At 41.0% G+C, this 13,190-nt stretch overlaps 2 protein-coding genes across 2 annotated transcripts; both read right to left on the bottom strand.

Annotated features, from left to right (window-relative positions):
* Positions 1–293: 293 nt before the first annotated feature.
* Positions 294–2,041, bottom strand: LOC125016307 (urokinase plasminogen activator surface receptor-like). Its single transcript, XM_047598740.1, has 5 exons — positions 1,907–2,041; positions 1,459–1,578; positions 1,238–1,384; positions 852–962; positions 294–738 (listed from the first exon to the last, which is right to left on the bottom strand). The coding sequence occupies exons 1-5, from the start codon at positions 1,950–1,952 to the stop codon at positions 539–541; spliced, it is 624 nt and encodes a 207-aa protein (XP_047454696.1). The 5' UTR covers positions 1,953–2,041; the 3' UTR covers positions 294–538.
* Positions 2,042–3,790: 1,749 nt separating this feature from the next.
* smg9 (SMG9 nonsense mediated mRNA decay factor) lies at positions 3,791–12,870 on the bottom strand. Its single transcript, XM_047598732.1, has 13 exons — positions 12,394–12,870; positions 12,229–12,303; positions 11,889–12,123; positions 11,656–11,753; positions 11,447–11,559; positions 9,968–10,079; positions 9,705–9,800; positions 9,430–9,515; positions 5,278–5,384; positions 5,075–5,182; positions 4,722–4,847; positions 4,490–4,634; positions 3,791–4,137 (listed from the first exon to the last, which is right to left on the bottom strand). Exons 1-13 carry the CDS (start codon positions 12,538–12,540, stop codon positions 4,059–4,061), a joined length of 1,527 nt encoding a protein of 508 aa, XP_047454688.1. The 5' UTR covers positions 12,541–12,870; the 3' UTR covers positions 3,791–4,058.
* Between the last annotated feature and the right edge of the window lie 320 nt (positions 12,871–13,190).

Here is a 13,190-nt window from a genome sequence, read left to right on the forward strand (position 1 = left end):
ATGACCTCTTTGACAGTTTCTTGTGGTTCAACCTGAAACAGTACATGTCACGTTGTCTGATGCTGAGCTTCACTCTGGTTCACCAGATGATAACGGACATTTGAGCTGTTAAATCATTGGGGCCTTGTCATGAGTAAAAGGGTAATAACGATCCATACTGCATAGGGTTTAATGATTTAATGTTAATATCCACTTTAGTTATATAATAAAATGTCAGAAAACTCAGTGTTTTTAGATTAGATTTTATTTAGTTTGACACTGGAACCCAGAACAAAAACTGTAAGTGAATATAATTTTTTTTTACTTTGTTTTATTCTTTTAATCACAATCATATGCAAATCAGTTGCTATTGTATTTGGAGACTAGAAATTAATAAAATTTAAAAAGCAAGCTAGAAGCAGAAAATATTTTTATTTTTTCCTGTTGGTAAATAAACTTTCTACTTGTCACATATCACTTAAGGTCATGTGTGAGGCAGTAAGTGCTACGAGTCTACAGTCATGTGAAGCAGATCTGGGCAGTGATTCTTCTTTCTCCATCAGCTCAGAACCAAAGAGATCAGTGGTGCCACCAGCAGCATGAGGCCAGCACTTGTACTGCTGGCACTGTTGCAGTAGTCGCCCTGACAGCAGCTCATTTCTGCTCCAATGGCTCCCGTCATCTGTGCAAATTCCATGTTTGTGCAGATTGCCTTGGAGGCGCAGCCCTTCAAAGTCACCTTTTCATTGCCCACATTCACTGAGAGAAAGAAAATTGTGTCAATGGGTGAGATTTTATCACCTAAACACTAAAAACTAAACACTTCTTAGTCCATATATAAAAGATGAAATTTAATACAGAAGTCATCCTACTTATTGTTGAGATGCAGCGGTCCTCATTCCCCTGGCAGTTTAGAGTTGTGGTGCATGTTTGTCCGTTACAACTGAAGCACTTTTTGCCATTTGGATTGGTTTTACTGGGCTCTGTGAAACAAACATTATTTTAAATAATTAATATAATAATTTCATAATTAAAACTAAGCATGACATATACATAATTCAAATATTTGTATCACTGATTAGTTTATCCGATAATAATATAGACTATTTATTATTCTTACAGTACGTACTCAAGAGTACTCAACAGTATCTGCTTATATACATATCTAGTAAAATCAGACTCTTCACATTTTAACAGTTCTTACTCATGTAACAAAATCTCTCATGTGCTCATGCACTAAGGACATGATGTAACTCACCTGGGGCAGGTTGGGTGTTGCAGAGGTCAGAGTTACAACACTTGCTTGAAATTACGGTTCTGGAGACTCCATAGTCAATGACGAGCTCTCCACACTCCTCAGACACAGCACATGATTTTCCAGTTACATCCAAAAGTTTTGAACTACCTGCAATGAAACAGTAGTCATTGTAAACTGGACCAGTGTCAAGAAGAAATAAGAAGAAGTACAGAACACCATACCTGCGTAAGACACAAGTCTTTGTGCAGCACACTGATTCTTCTCTGAAGGGCATTGTTTTGTTGTCTCAGTGCAGGTTCCAGTCTGTGCTGATGTGCACTCATAACATCTCAGGGTAAAGGCTGATGACACATAAAATGTTAACATAAAGAAGAGTTAAATGTGCTGCCCTTGTCTTCAAATGAACACTCCTGTTAAAGTATACATATTTTTTGTCTTTAAAACAGGTGTGTTCATGCTTAAAAATGCAATCATTAAAAAGTGAGTTGTATATGCAACTAGATGCAAATAAAAAGAGGCTGAATCATCTGTGTAAAAGATGAAGAATTTCAAGAACAGCAGTAGATACTAAAGGAAGGGAAGTGAAAATTACACTACTTATTTTTTTGAGCCTCGAAAAGTTTTTTTGAAAAACAAAACAAACAAAAAAACAAAACAAACAAAACTTACCTTCAGGGAGAAGCACAATCCCAAGGACCAGAGTGAGGAGATACATGTTGTGATGGTGAGGTACAAGTGAGTTTTAGTTTGATCTCTTAAAGGTATAAATAGTTCTCATGAGAAGGGGGCTTCACCCTTCAAACCACACCTCCATCATTTACTGTGACAACACCTGACTCTGAACAATAAACATTGAACATGTTATGAAAACTGAACTTTATTTTTTCTGAATAAAAAAACAAAAAACAAACACAACACAATGTTCTGTTGGGAAATGTTTGGACCTGGCATTTGTGTACTGAGACATGTACCACACACACCTAGAGCAGACCACGCAACTCCATCTGGTTTAGGAACAACTCAAAAAACACGAACAGCACAAGGTGTTGACCTGGCACCCAAACATGTCCGTTCTCTGATGAGTCACAACTGTTTTGTAGGCACAGTGGTGACCTACACGATTCTAGGAAAGTGGTCATAATGTTATGCGTGACTGGTGTATTTCATCACGCCACAGTCCCAGATCTGCTCTCCCTCTCTCTCTCCCTGCGGGCAGGCCCATGCCTGATCAGTGAATCTGAAAATTAACATCGATCAATCACTTATTTAAAAGTGTAAAATATCATTGTGTGGTATTATTTGGGTCTGCATGATTGATTTCCATTGCTAAATTAGAAAATCATCCACTGACATACATCTTGTGGTTCCACTCTTGAAGAACCCTCCCAGGTTCTTTGTCAGAATCTACATATAAAAGTTATTACTTATTTTTATTTCCATTGTGAAGCGATTGTTTTGTTAGAGGCAGAAGCTAGTCTGTACAGGCTCTGCTGAACTGGAGACAAAGTTGCTTAATCTAAACAGAAAATTATTTATTTACACAACTCAGATTTTGAGATGGTTTGGACAGTACCATCAGCGCTTTAGCCTCCTGCTGCCATGCTGCTGGAAGAAACCTTGTTGTGATTTTTGCCTCTAAATGCGGGGGAGCTTTTTCCAATTAAGCTTTCTTTGTGAAGTGAAGTCCAACCTCCCCCCCCCCCCCCCCACATAATTTTGATTATTCATGCCTTCAGTTCCTCTCATTTAAATAACTGTAATCCTCTGTATGTTGGACGGGACCACTTGTCAATATGTCGCCTGCAGGCTGTTCAGAACGCAGCAGCTCAACCTTTGACAAGGAAAAAACAGCATGGTCACGTCACAAGGTGTTGGAGACATTCCTCGGAGATTTTGGTCTGTACTGACATGATAGTATTGCCGTTGCTACAGATTTTGTCGGCTGCAGATCTATGATAACAATCTCCCGTTCCACCACATTGGTGCTCTATTGGATCGAGATCTGGTGACTGTGGAGGTCATTGGAGTACAGTGAACACATTATCATGTTCCAGAAACCAGTTTGAGATGATATGAGCTTTGTGACAATAGCATTATCCTGCTGGAAGTAGCCGTCAGAAGATGGTTCACTGTGGTCATAAAAGGATGGACATAGTCAGCAACAATAGGGTGGATCCATGCTTCCATGTTGATTACGGCAAAGACATTGCCACACTCCAGCCAGAGCACTTTTTTACCTCATATATGTTAGTGTTTATAAAAACCACGTGCACAATTATTAGGCAAGTGTGTATTTTGATCCCTTCTTTAGTACATCTGTAGCTGTTAAAAAATAAAATGAATCGTCAAAAATACACCTTGCCCAATAATTGTGCACGCAGTGTACATTTCTATGAATGTTGACAAAGAAACTATGTACTTTTGGTGGAATTAAAGTCATGACCACATGCCAAGACCTGCAATAGGTTCCTGTTGGTTGGCATGATTTTGCAATTTGTTTTCACGTGAGAAGCGTCAGTCATCATTGCGCAAAAACAAAACTGCTACATGGGGTTAATTTCTGAGTAAACGAAACATATTCTTTTTATTGATATTTTAAAGAAAATAACAAAAAAATAAAATAAAATTTACAAAAGGGTCCATTTTTATCTCCGAAACCGTGTTCATCATTACCACAGCAAAGCTGCAACAATTAAAATGTTCAAAATAAAAGTGTAATACATCTTGTTCAGACATGTGCAGATTCCGTCTCCACTTTCTCCACCTTTGTCATTGTGTGACCTGAATTGCTGCTATAAATGACTGACATGCCCCATCACGTTTAGCAGAGCAGGCGACTGTATTCGGAGAGAGCCGAGGACTTTTTAACGCCATCCCAGATACGAGCTGCGTAGTGAAACCTGAAAAAACAGCAAAGTTGATGTTGATGTGTGCGTTTTTTTAATTAGCGCATCAAAATAAAACACAACCGAAGGGTATGCAACCCTCTGCTGTATTGTTGATACATAAACCCTACTTAATATCATATTTTCCATCAGACTGGCATTTGCATCTCTGCTTCAATTTCCTGAAGACATGCCACTTCCTCTTATATTTTGTACTCAACTTCCTGTTAATCTCAGTGCTCAGTGAGTTAAGATAACTGAGATGAAGGGATCAATAACTTCAAAAACTCAGTCTCAGTGGAAATGACACAAATGAACTCAGCATTAATCGAAACAGAAAGCTCATAAAGAAATATGTGACGTTTACCAGTTTTTCTCAGTGAGAATTGTGTGTGACAGCTGACAGCGGGGCATGGCCAGAATTTGGCTGCGGAGCTTAGAAACCATAGTGGAGAAGGAAGGGTGTCCTCTGTAGCCAGGGAGCAGAGAGAAGAGTGGGTATGTTCCTGGCCCTAAACATCACATAAAGGTTAATTTAGATCTCACACAAAATGCCATAAGAGTTGGGCCTTAAGAGAAGAAACTAAATCTGCTACAACCTGCTTTATTCAGATGATCCTCCCCATCGTTCTCCTGCACAGGAAGCAAGAACATGTTGACCTCAGTTGTCAGGTAGTCGTGCCCCAGGCCTGGGAAGATATTGCAATCCAGCAAGGACAATGTACCTGAAAACATACCCCGTATGAGTGGAAGTGTGGTCAGAGCTTTGAAGAAGTTTGGAGACGCATGAATTGCTCATAGTACAACTTTTAGACATTCTCAGTGAAGAAGTATGAGTACGCAAATTCAGAAATGAATCCTCAATCAATCCTCTGCTATTGGTCAGACCTGAACAACAGCGTAACCAAGAGTAGCTTTTAGTCCAATAAAAGTCTAATATGGAGCTTGGCACCTTTGTATTTCAGATGCGAATGGGCCATTAATTTGTCCACCACCATGTGCATGTTCTTCAGATTTCTCGGACAGAAATCCTCACGCCTGGCCTTGTTCTGCAGGAACACTGGATGAGAGAGAAATTTAAAAAAAAAGAGAGATATCGATATGACTGAAACTGGGTCGTCTGTAAGATTGTGGGTTTCTGCACAAGACAGGCACCTATATGAGGGTAGTACTCTGCTCCATCGTCACTGCCTGTCGAACCAGTGCTGTCATGACTTGCAGATGGAGTGGAAGGTTTCAACATCTCAGCAGTCTGAAGAAATCTATCACCCAACATGACAAAAAAAGATAAGACAGAATGATGATAATGTAGTTGCATTTGTAGGGTAATTGCCAAGATACCAGGGAGACAGTGGTGAAAAAACGTTTTCGGACATCCCCATGCATTTGTAGAATGCAAATGCATGGGGAGGTTGTAGAAGAATCACTCTTAGGTCTTCAAGTACAATTTCTTTTAGTACAGTCACAGACAAAATACTGAACAAATCATAAAACAGCCACTAAAAACTCGATTGGTTCCATAAAAATATATAAGAATTTTGAGTATTCATTTTGGTACCAGTGATCCACTAATAAAGGCCGTGCTTCTTATTAAGACACATTTTTCTGTTGCTGTGCTTCGTGTCTATATAAAGCCAGTACATTTGAAAGTTCTTCAGAGACACAAAATGGCTAAAACAAGGAATCTAACGCAGGAAACGTGCCCCAAGATACAGATTATCAGGCTGGAAGTGCAGATCCAGACCTTCAGCAGTTGGATCTACTCTGCAGAAACACAGACGAACCAACAGCTTGAAGACAAACCAAGATCTGGGCGTCCAAGGGTTTCTTCAGCAAGAAATGGCCACATCCTGATCCACATGTGCAGGGAAAACTACCAAATGACATCACAGGTGCTCCAACAGCAGTGGTCAAACCAAACTGGTGTCCAGTGTTCCACCTTCATTGTACATGGTCGACTTTTATGTCATGGCTTAAGGTCCTACGAGGCTGTCCAGAACCCCTGATCAACGAGAGACAGAGGTTAACCCGGGGTTGATGGGCCCAAGCACACAAGAACTGGACAGTCAGGAATTGGAAGAAGATTCTGAGGTGAGATGAGTCCAGTTTCCGGCTTTATCTTCCTCCTGCTGATGTGAGGGTATGCAGAAGGCCAGACGAAGCATTATCTCCAGCATGTACCGGACCTACTGTCAAAAATGGTGGAGGCTGCATCACGGTTTGGGGATGCATGAGTGCTGCTGGTGTTGGTCACCTCACTGTCTGTGATGGCACATGGAACTCTGGATTCTGCCATTCTCCAAACCCACATGCTCCCTTCTGCATACGCCCTGTTCTATTGAGGATGTTTGAACGAGACAGCGCCCCCTGCCACACATCCAGGGCCAGCAGGACTTGGCTGGAGGAGCACAGTATCCACTCTATCCATAGAGTGGCCGGCTCATGAGCCCCATTGATAATCTGTGGTGGAGTACTAAATATCAATTTGATGAGGTGATGCTTTATTTATTTTTTGTTCAGCTTTGAACACATTCTCAGTTTTTTGTTGACTTTGATAACGACAATGTTGAGAACTGACTCACTGAAACTGTCAAGAATTTAGTTTTGTTAGTTTTTCTTGTAAACAATAAACAAACTAATTTGTATTTGTTTGTGTCTGTCAAATGCAGCCACAACTTTTGAAACACAAAAAATATTTTCCACAAACAGTTCATGATGATATTTTAGAAGGGTGGCCAAAAACCCACCACTGGGTTTTCCACCACTGTATATGGAATTATGTCCAAAAAAGGAAAGCACTAAAAGTGACCACATTTTCAGAAGATGCAACACAACTACCTTGGAGATACAAATGTAACTTACTATACAAATGCATCACTCTAAATGAAAAAAACAACACTGCAAAAGTAATGTCAAAGGAAGACTGTCCAGTCTCTAAACCACTTCCTCAAAGGGAAATTAAGAAAAACACTTAAGGTGTGCTAAGAGTTAACAACAAGGTGTGACTCAATATCCCAAAAATCTGTTGTGCAGAGGGGTGCTGAAACGTTTGTTGAAACAGGGTGTATGTGTAAGATAAAAACTGACCGTGATATCAAAATGCAGAACTCAAACAGAATGGTTGTAATAAGTGCAGTTTACGTCTCTGCGGGAGTAGACGCTGTTACCTAATGCTTCACTTTCGAAAGCAGCGACTGAAACTTTTATGGAAACTTTGCAGAACACAAATCGTACAAACATCCCGATGTGTTCCATGTTTGATGATCCAAGACAATGAACTCGAAAAATTGCAGGGATGGAGAAACAGACGGAAATACCTAGGTGGAAATGCGCTACTGCCAAGCGGACAAATCACAGCTCTTGCGGTCTGTCTGAACGCGACACAGTTACATTTCTGGGAAGGCGCGCGGGTGTAGGTCAGTTCATTCAGAACGCTGCTGCTTGCCTCCTCTCTGGCAAGAAAAAGCGTGACGCTTCCCTTCACTGGCTGCCTGTTCACGTTCGTATTGATTTTTTACTTGTCTTGCGCTGCTATATCTGACTAAGCTCCTGTGTTGCCACACCCCAACCAGAGCCTTAAGGCCCTCGGAATAGCTCCTGTTGGAGGTTCCCCAAACAGCTGAAGTCTAGGGGTAGCAGGGGTGACAGGGGCTTTAGGGAGTTGAGGATGCCGTCATCTTCCGTGCCTATGCTCATCTGGATAAACCAGAGAGCACTATGTGGGTCACATGCTTTGACTTGGACATGTGGACATTGTTGAGGATTATAAGTACCTTAGGGTGCTCGTTGACTTCTACTTCCTAAGGAGACTGAGGTCCTTCAACATCTGTCAGACAACGTTATGGATGTTTTACGAGTCTGCGTTGTTCAGTGTTCTCCTGTACGCAGTTGCTTGCAGGGGCAACACACTCAGAGTGGCAGATGCAAACAGACTCAACAAACTGATTCACAAGGCCAGTGATGTTGTAGGGGTGGAGTAGTTGACTGTACCACCAAGAGCAACGGCAACAACTGTATCTCAGAGTAGCAAGGAAATTGCTGCTTGAGTGGGATAAAAAGCATTATCAAGGATGCATCACACTCTAACCGTGGACTACCCACTCTCCTACCATTTGACAGGAGCATGTTGAACTCTCTATATTAAACCATTAACTCAGACAGCCACTAAAAATAATCTGTATACACTGCTATCTACTACCGACAATGAACATGAAGTTAATTGACTGTCTATTCATATAATCTATTCACATGCCTCTGCCCTGTCAGTAATACATATACTCTGCATACAACATATAATCCGTTTTGTGTTTTAAGTTAACTCAAACAGGACACAGGCTCATTCACAGCGCGAGATTAGTCTGAACTTGCAGCTCTGTGTCTCCTCCACACAAAGGGAGAACCTGGCCCTATGTGCCAGGTATGAAACCACACGTTACAAAGATTTGTCCTTTGACTGACAATGAATAAAGCGGTTGTTTCATTCAAATGGCCCCGCCTCTGTGTTTATTCCTGAGGTTATCACAGTTCCATGCACATAGAAAAGCTTTGCACTGTCCTAGTGTGTGTCTATTCAGTCACCAGCTGATCCCAGACACAAGGACCTCTGTACATACCTGAGCTTCCTGTTAATATCACTTTCTTTTGACCTCTGGTTAGATATTTAGCTCAGTTAATTCAATGACCCTGTGTCTGTAAACAACACAATGAAAGTAAATTTTAGTTTAGTTTAATTGCCGTAATATCTTAAACACACCTATTCCACAGCAGTAAGGTTGTCGGTGCAATTTATCGCCTATCTTACTGAAGACAGCCCTAGCTTTAGACTACTCCGATCATTCGTCACTATTCACTGTGAACGATAACCAAGATGAATGATCGGGGCTCCCCATACAATGTTATGGCAGCACACAACGATTTGGAAATGTTTTTGCACATCTCAAACAAGGGAGTGTCTTGTCTTTATCCTAATGGTCCCGAAGGTGCCTCTCCCCATTTATTATATCGACTGCCAGTGTCTCAAGACACTGGCTGAGAACACAGTGTCAGGACAGGCACACTGCCAGTCATTCTTGTCGAGTCTGGCTTTGCCCACATTTGTTGTTTGCAAGACCAACTGAAAGAGCAGAGATAATGAAAAAGAGAAAGCAAATATCCTTTCAAGATACAATATGAAATGCTCAACATTCCTTTGGGCATGGGGGACTTTCAGTTATTGTCAGAGCCTTCCTGAGCGCTACCCTTTCCTTTTGTCCTCTTAGTCTGGACAGCAGGTAGCAGACAGATCATTGCAGATAAACAAGTCCCTACCTGTAAAGATTCAAGTCAGTGAACCAGTCTTGGACGACAATTACAACGTGGCACACTGTGAAGAGGAAGGCTGCGATCTGAAGAGACTGTTGACAGATCACACAGAGAATACAAATGTGCTTACATGTCAGTGTACATTGTTACGTTTACGGCAAATCATCACATCAGCCGTTATTACAGTGAAATGCAGGAAAGAAAGTACACAGCATCGTTATTCCAGTGGCTATACAGGAGGATGCAAATTACATACTGCCCTCTGCAGGCCAGTCACATACCTGCATCTCAATATACGTGTGAGGGAGGTTGTACTCTGGAGGCAACTTCCGGTCGTTGTTGATAAGGTGATCCAAAACTGATGGGCTGAGCATTGGCTACAGAAACAAGAAAGGCACTTAAACATAATATGTTGCTTGAGCGCACCTTCTATCAATTACATTTTCTTCAGACTGTCCATGATTTACTTACATTCAGACAGCAAAGTGAAAATAATACAGCAAATGAAAGAGAGACTGTGACTGCAGCCACACCTCACTGTTACCTGTGTATCCAAGAAGATGACTCTCTCCTGCGTGATAAAGAAATCAATGCCTGTGCTCTGATTTCCTCCTCTTTCCTTGATTTCTTGACTCTGGGCTCTGAATACATAACTCCTGTTCAAAGAAATATTGAAACCTTCGTTATATGGAGTTCTGGTACAAGTGTATTCTGTAGAGTGTGATATGTTGAACGGGTGTTCAGTAGTGTTTTGTTCAAAAACCAAAAATTTGTAAACATGTAAGAGCCACTCGAAGGAAGCGTCATATCGCCCCCGTGTGTTCAGGAGGTGTACATCACTTTTTATGTTCGGCTTCATAAACTTTGATTGGTAGCATAAAAATACAGCCACTTGCCAATTCATTAGGTGATCAAGTAAAAGTGAATCTTAAATTAATTGTGCCGCACTGAATCTTAGCTTCATGAAAAATAACTGAGAGAGCTGTTGATTCAACTGTGTTTTCATTTTGGAGGTTGTGGTTTTCAGTGCTATTAAATCGTATTGTGTCGTTTCTGTTATGACTAAATGACAGAAACAGTTATGTGTTGAATTCTATCCAGTTTAATAACATCACAAACTACACCTTCCATAATGATCACACCACTTTTCTGATGCTGTTTCTACATAAACTTAACATTAAAAAATGTCATGAAGGAGGATTTAGGGTAGGGCTGTTATATCAGAAAGCAGTTGTTTTCACTCATTTTTTTGCCAAGGGGATACATAGATATGTAATTTAAAACGGTAACGGTGAGAACTACTCCAGCTAAGAGATAATAATTATATAAATGATAATATATATAAACTTAAGTAATATTTTTTTTATATTTTTTTCTTAAGTAATTTTTTCTGAAGCAGACATTTATATTAAATCAAACACATTCTTCAATTAACTTCAATTACATTGCATGATTTTTATTGTTTGTTTCAAGTTGATACACTTTAACAAATGACGCACACACTTTAAATTCAAGATTTAAAATTAAATTAAGAAAACATATGAATCTCATGTCTTCAAATACATAAATCAAAATCCAGGTTAAGTGCCACTGATCAGCATGTGCTTTGGAGTGATCGGTCTTATTCAAACGGCTGACAGTGAGGGTCTGGCTTTGTTTTGCCACCTGAGTGTGTGGCATTAATATTTCAAGATCTAAGGTGTTGAGAAAGAAACTGTTGTGAGTGTCTTTGACTGTTTGAATCTGTTGAGTCTAGGCAGTCTTTAATGTGACTCAGGACGCATTGCGTTCACACTACCAAATGAGGACACATACAATCTAGATCAGCTCCAAATCTGAATGGAGAATTGGTTCTCTCAAAACCGATCTCAATGTGTCCAGCCCAGGCTTTTAGACTGACCGCTTGCGATTGAATTGCCCAGATCGGATCTTAATGCAAGGTCTGAACAGGCCTTAATTAGCATCTAATTACTTCATAATTGCCTCATGTTGCCTACCGGTTTCAAATCAAATACTACTTTACCTTTGATCTTCCTCAGGAGTGTTGGCAGATAACAGCGACATGATCGTTGATTTCCCAGTTCCTTGTAGGCCAATGACTCCCACCACCAACATGTCAGTCTGGTCCCTCAAATACTTCAATGCATCACAACAAAACACCTTGTTATGAGCAGATACTGTACGGTGTGATTAATCCATCACCTCAATTCGTCCGCATAAACATGAACTCACCTCCATTGCACTGTCACACCAATTCATCTGATCATCCACCAGTTTAATGCTGTGCTTCATCTTCTCCGGAGGAAGGAGTTTGGACTGACCGACCAAGGCTGGAAGTAATACGGAGGGATTCAGTATGTGTTTTTCCTTATCTCTACATGAATACACGGTGCAGCAAACTGTCTTTTACTTTAACAACAGAGCAGAATATAAAAATGATTTTTGTAAAACCTATAATAACTCACGGTCCACCGCACTGCTTGTTGCTGAAGCACCCATGCCTCTGTTTTGGATCTGGTACACGGGCTGGGTAGGTCGCTGCCCTTCCCTCTCCATCTTGGAAGGTCCTGGACCAGAGGACTGGGCTGCTGCCTCTGGCGGAGTCCCTGGTTTCCCTCCATCATCTCTGGCTTTCATTAACATTATCGGCTTCTCTAGGACCGGAGCTCCACTGACTGGTGCATTTTGTGATGGCTTAGCCTTGGGAGAGGATCCAACCACAGATCACATTACGTCTTCACATCATAGGAAGAACATTTTGCAGTGTGTTTAAAAAAAAAAAAACTCTGACACTGGTTGACGTACCCTTTCCCCGGGGGGTTTTGCCAGAATGATGGGAGTCTTCTGAATGAGAGGACCAGGTGGATCCTCGCTCCCATCCTGATGAGATTTAGTCACTTAAGTTTGTGTTGTGATATACAGACGTTAAATAGCAAAAACTTCAACTGCTAGAGTTTATGTTTGCTTTACCCTTCGTTCTCTCGGCTGGTATTCCCGATCTCGACTGGGACCAGACAGGTTTTGTCCAGGAGGTCCAGCATCTCTGTCTCCCCGGCGTCGCCTTCTCCTGCGTCCCTGACCGTACATGCCGGGCTGGCTGTGGCCGGACTCTGACATCTCGTTACGAACTAACGTTAATCTCAATGGAAAGCCAGCAAACGATGGGAGCCCAGTTCAAGGAGAGGGCCGACTGTAGGCAATCTTACTTCCACTTAAATATAGAAGTAACATCTGCTGCCAGATCGTGTTGATGGTTGCGTTTACGTTTAATGATATTGCTTAGCTAGTGAAGCTCAACCACCAATTAGTGGAGGTAAACAACGGTAGCTAAAGCTCCCCGGTGGTGTGCTTGTTTCATAACTCCGGCTGTTACAATACAATGAACTGATACTCCGTTATCAACGCATTTAAAGAAACTCCACTCGCCTGAAACGCCCCTTGCTGGCTAACAAACTCATCTCGTTCGTCGAATAAATCGAGCCGTCAAGAAACAAACAAATGATTGGTTCCTACCACTTCTGCGAGGACTATTTAGAATATATAGAAGCGTGAAAAAATGTATAGATTATTGGTATATTCTCCACTTAAATCGTGTTACTTATTTCTTTCCCAATGTTTAAATATGTGCTTTATTGAAGAGCTTAATTGTTCTCCTGCATTTATCACTTTATCATTGATACATGTGTCGTACATTTTCTTATGAAATAACATACTCTTTTGATATTAATACCAAAACCGTGCACGTACATAATACGCGATTTTTCCCA

The sequence above is a fragment of the Mugil cephalus genome, chromosome 11 (assembly GCF_022458985.1).
Source record: "Mugil cephalus isolate CIBA_MC_2020 chromosome 11, CIBA_Mcephalus_1.1, whole genome shotgun sequence".
Classification (NCBI taxonomy): domain Eukaryota; kingdom Metazoa; phylum Chordata; class Actinopteri; order Mugiliformes; family Mugilidae; genus Mugil; species Mugil cephalus.

What these genes read in the sequence shown, in the direction of transcription:
- LOC125016307 (XM_047598740.1), bottom strand. Translation starts at nt 1,952, where the DNA reads ATGTATCTCCTCACTCTGGTCCTTGGGATTGTGCTTCTCCCTGAAG. An exon ending in GATTGTGCTTCTCCCTGAAG is followed by an intron (nt 1,579 to 1,906) that starts GTAAGTTTTGTT and finishes ATGTGTCATCAG; the next exon opens with CCTTTACCCTGAGATGTTAT. An exon ending in AAGACTTGTGTCTTACGCAG is followed by an intron (nt 1,385 to 1,458) that starts GTATGGTGTTCT and finishes GTTTCATTGCAG; the next exon opens with GTAGTTCAAAACTTTTGGAT.
- smg9 (XM_047598732.1), bottom strand. Translation starts at nt 12,540, where the DNA reads ATGTCAGAGTCCGGCCACAGCCAGCCCGGCATGTACGGTCAGGGACGC. An exon ending in ACCAGCCGAGAGAACGAAGG is followed by an intron (nt 12,304 to 12,393) that starts GTAAAGCAAACA and finishes AAATCTCATCAG; the next exon opens with GATGGGAGCGAGGATCCACC. An exon ending in CAAAACCCCCCGGGGAAAGG is followed by an intron (nt 12,124 to 12,228) that starts GTACGTCAACCA and finishes TCCTCTCCCAAG; the next exon opens with GCTAAGCCATCACAAAATGC.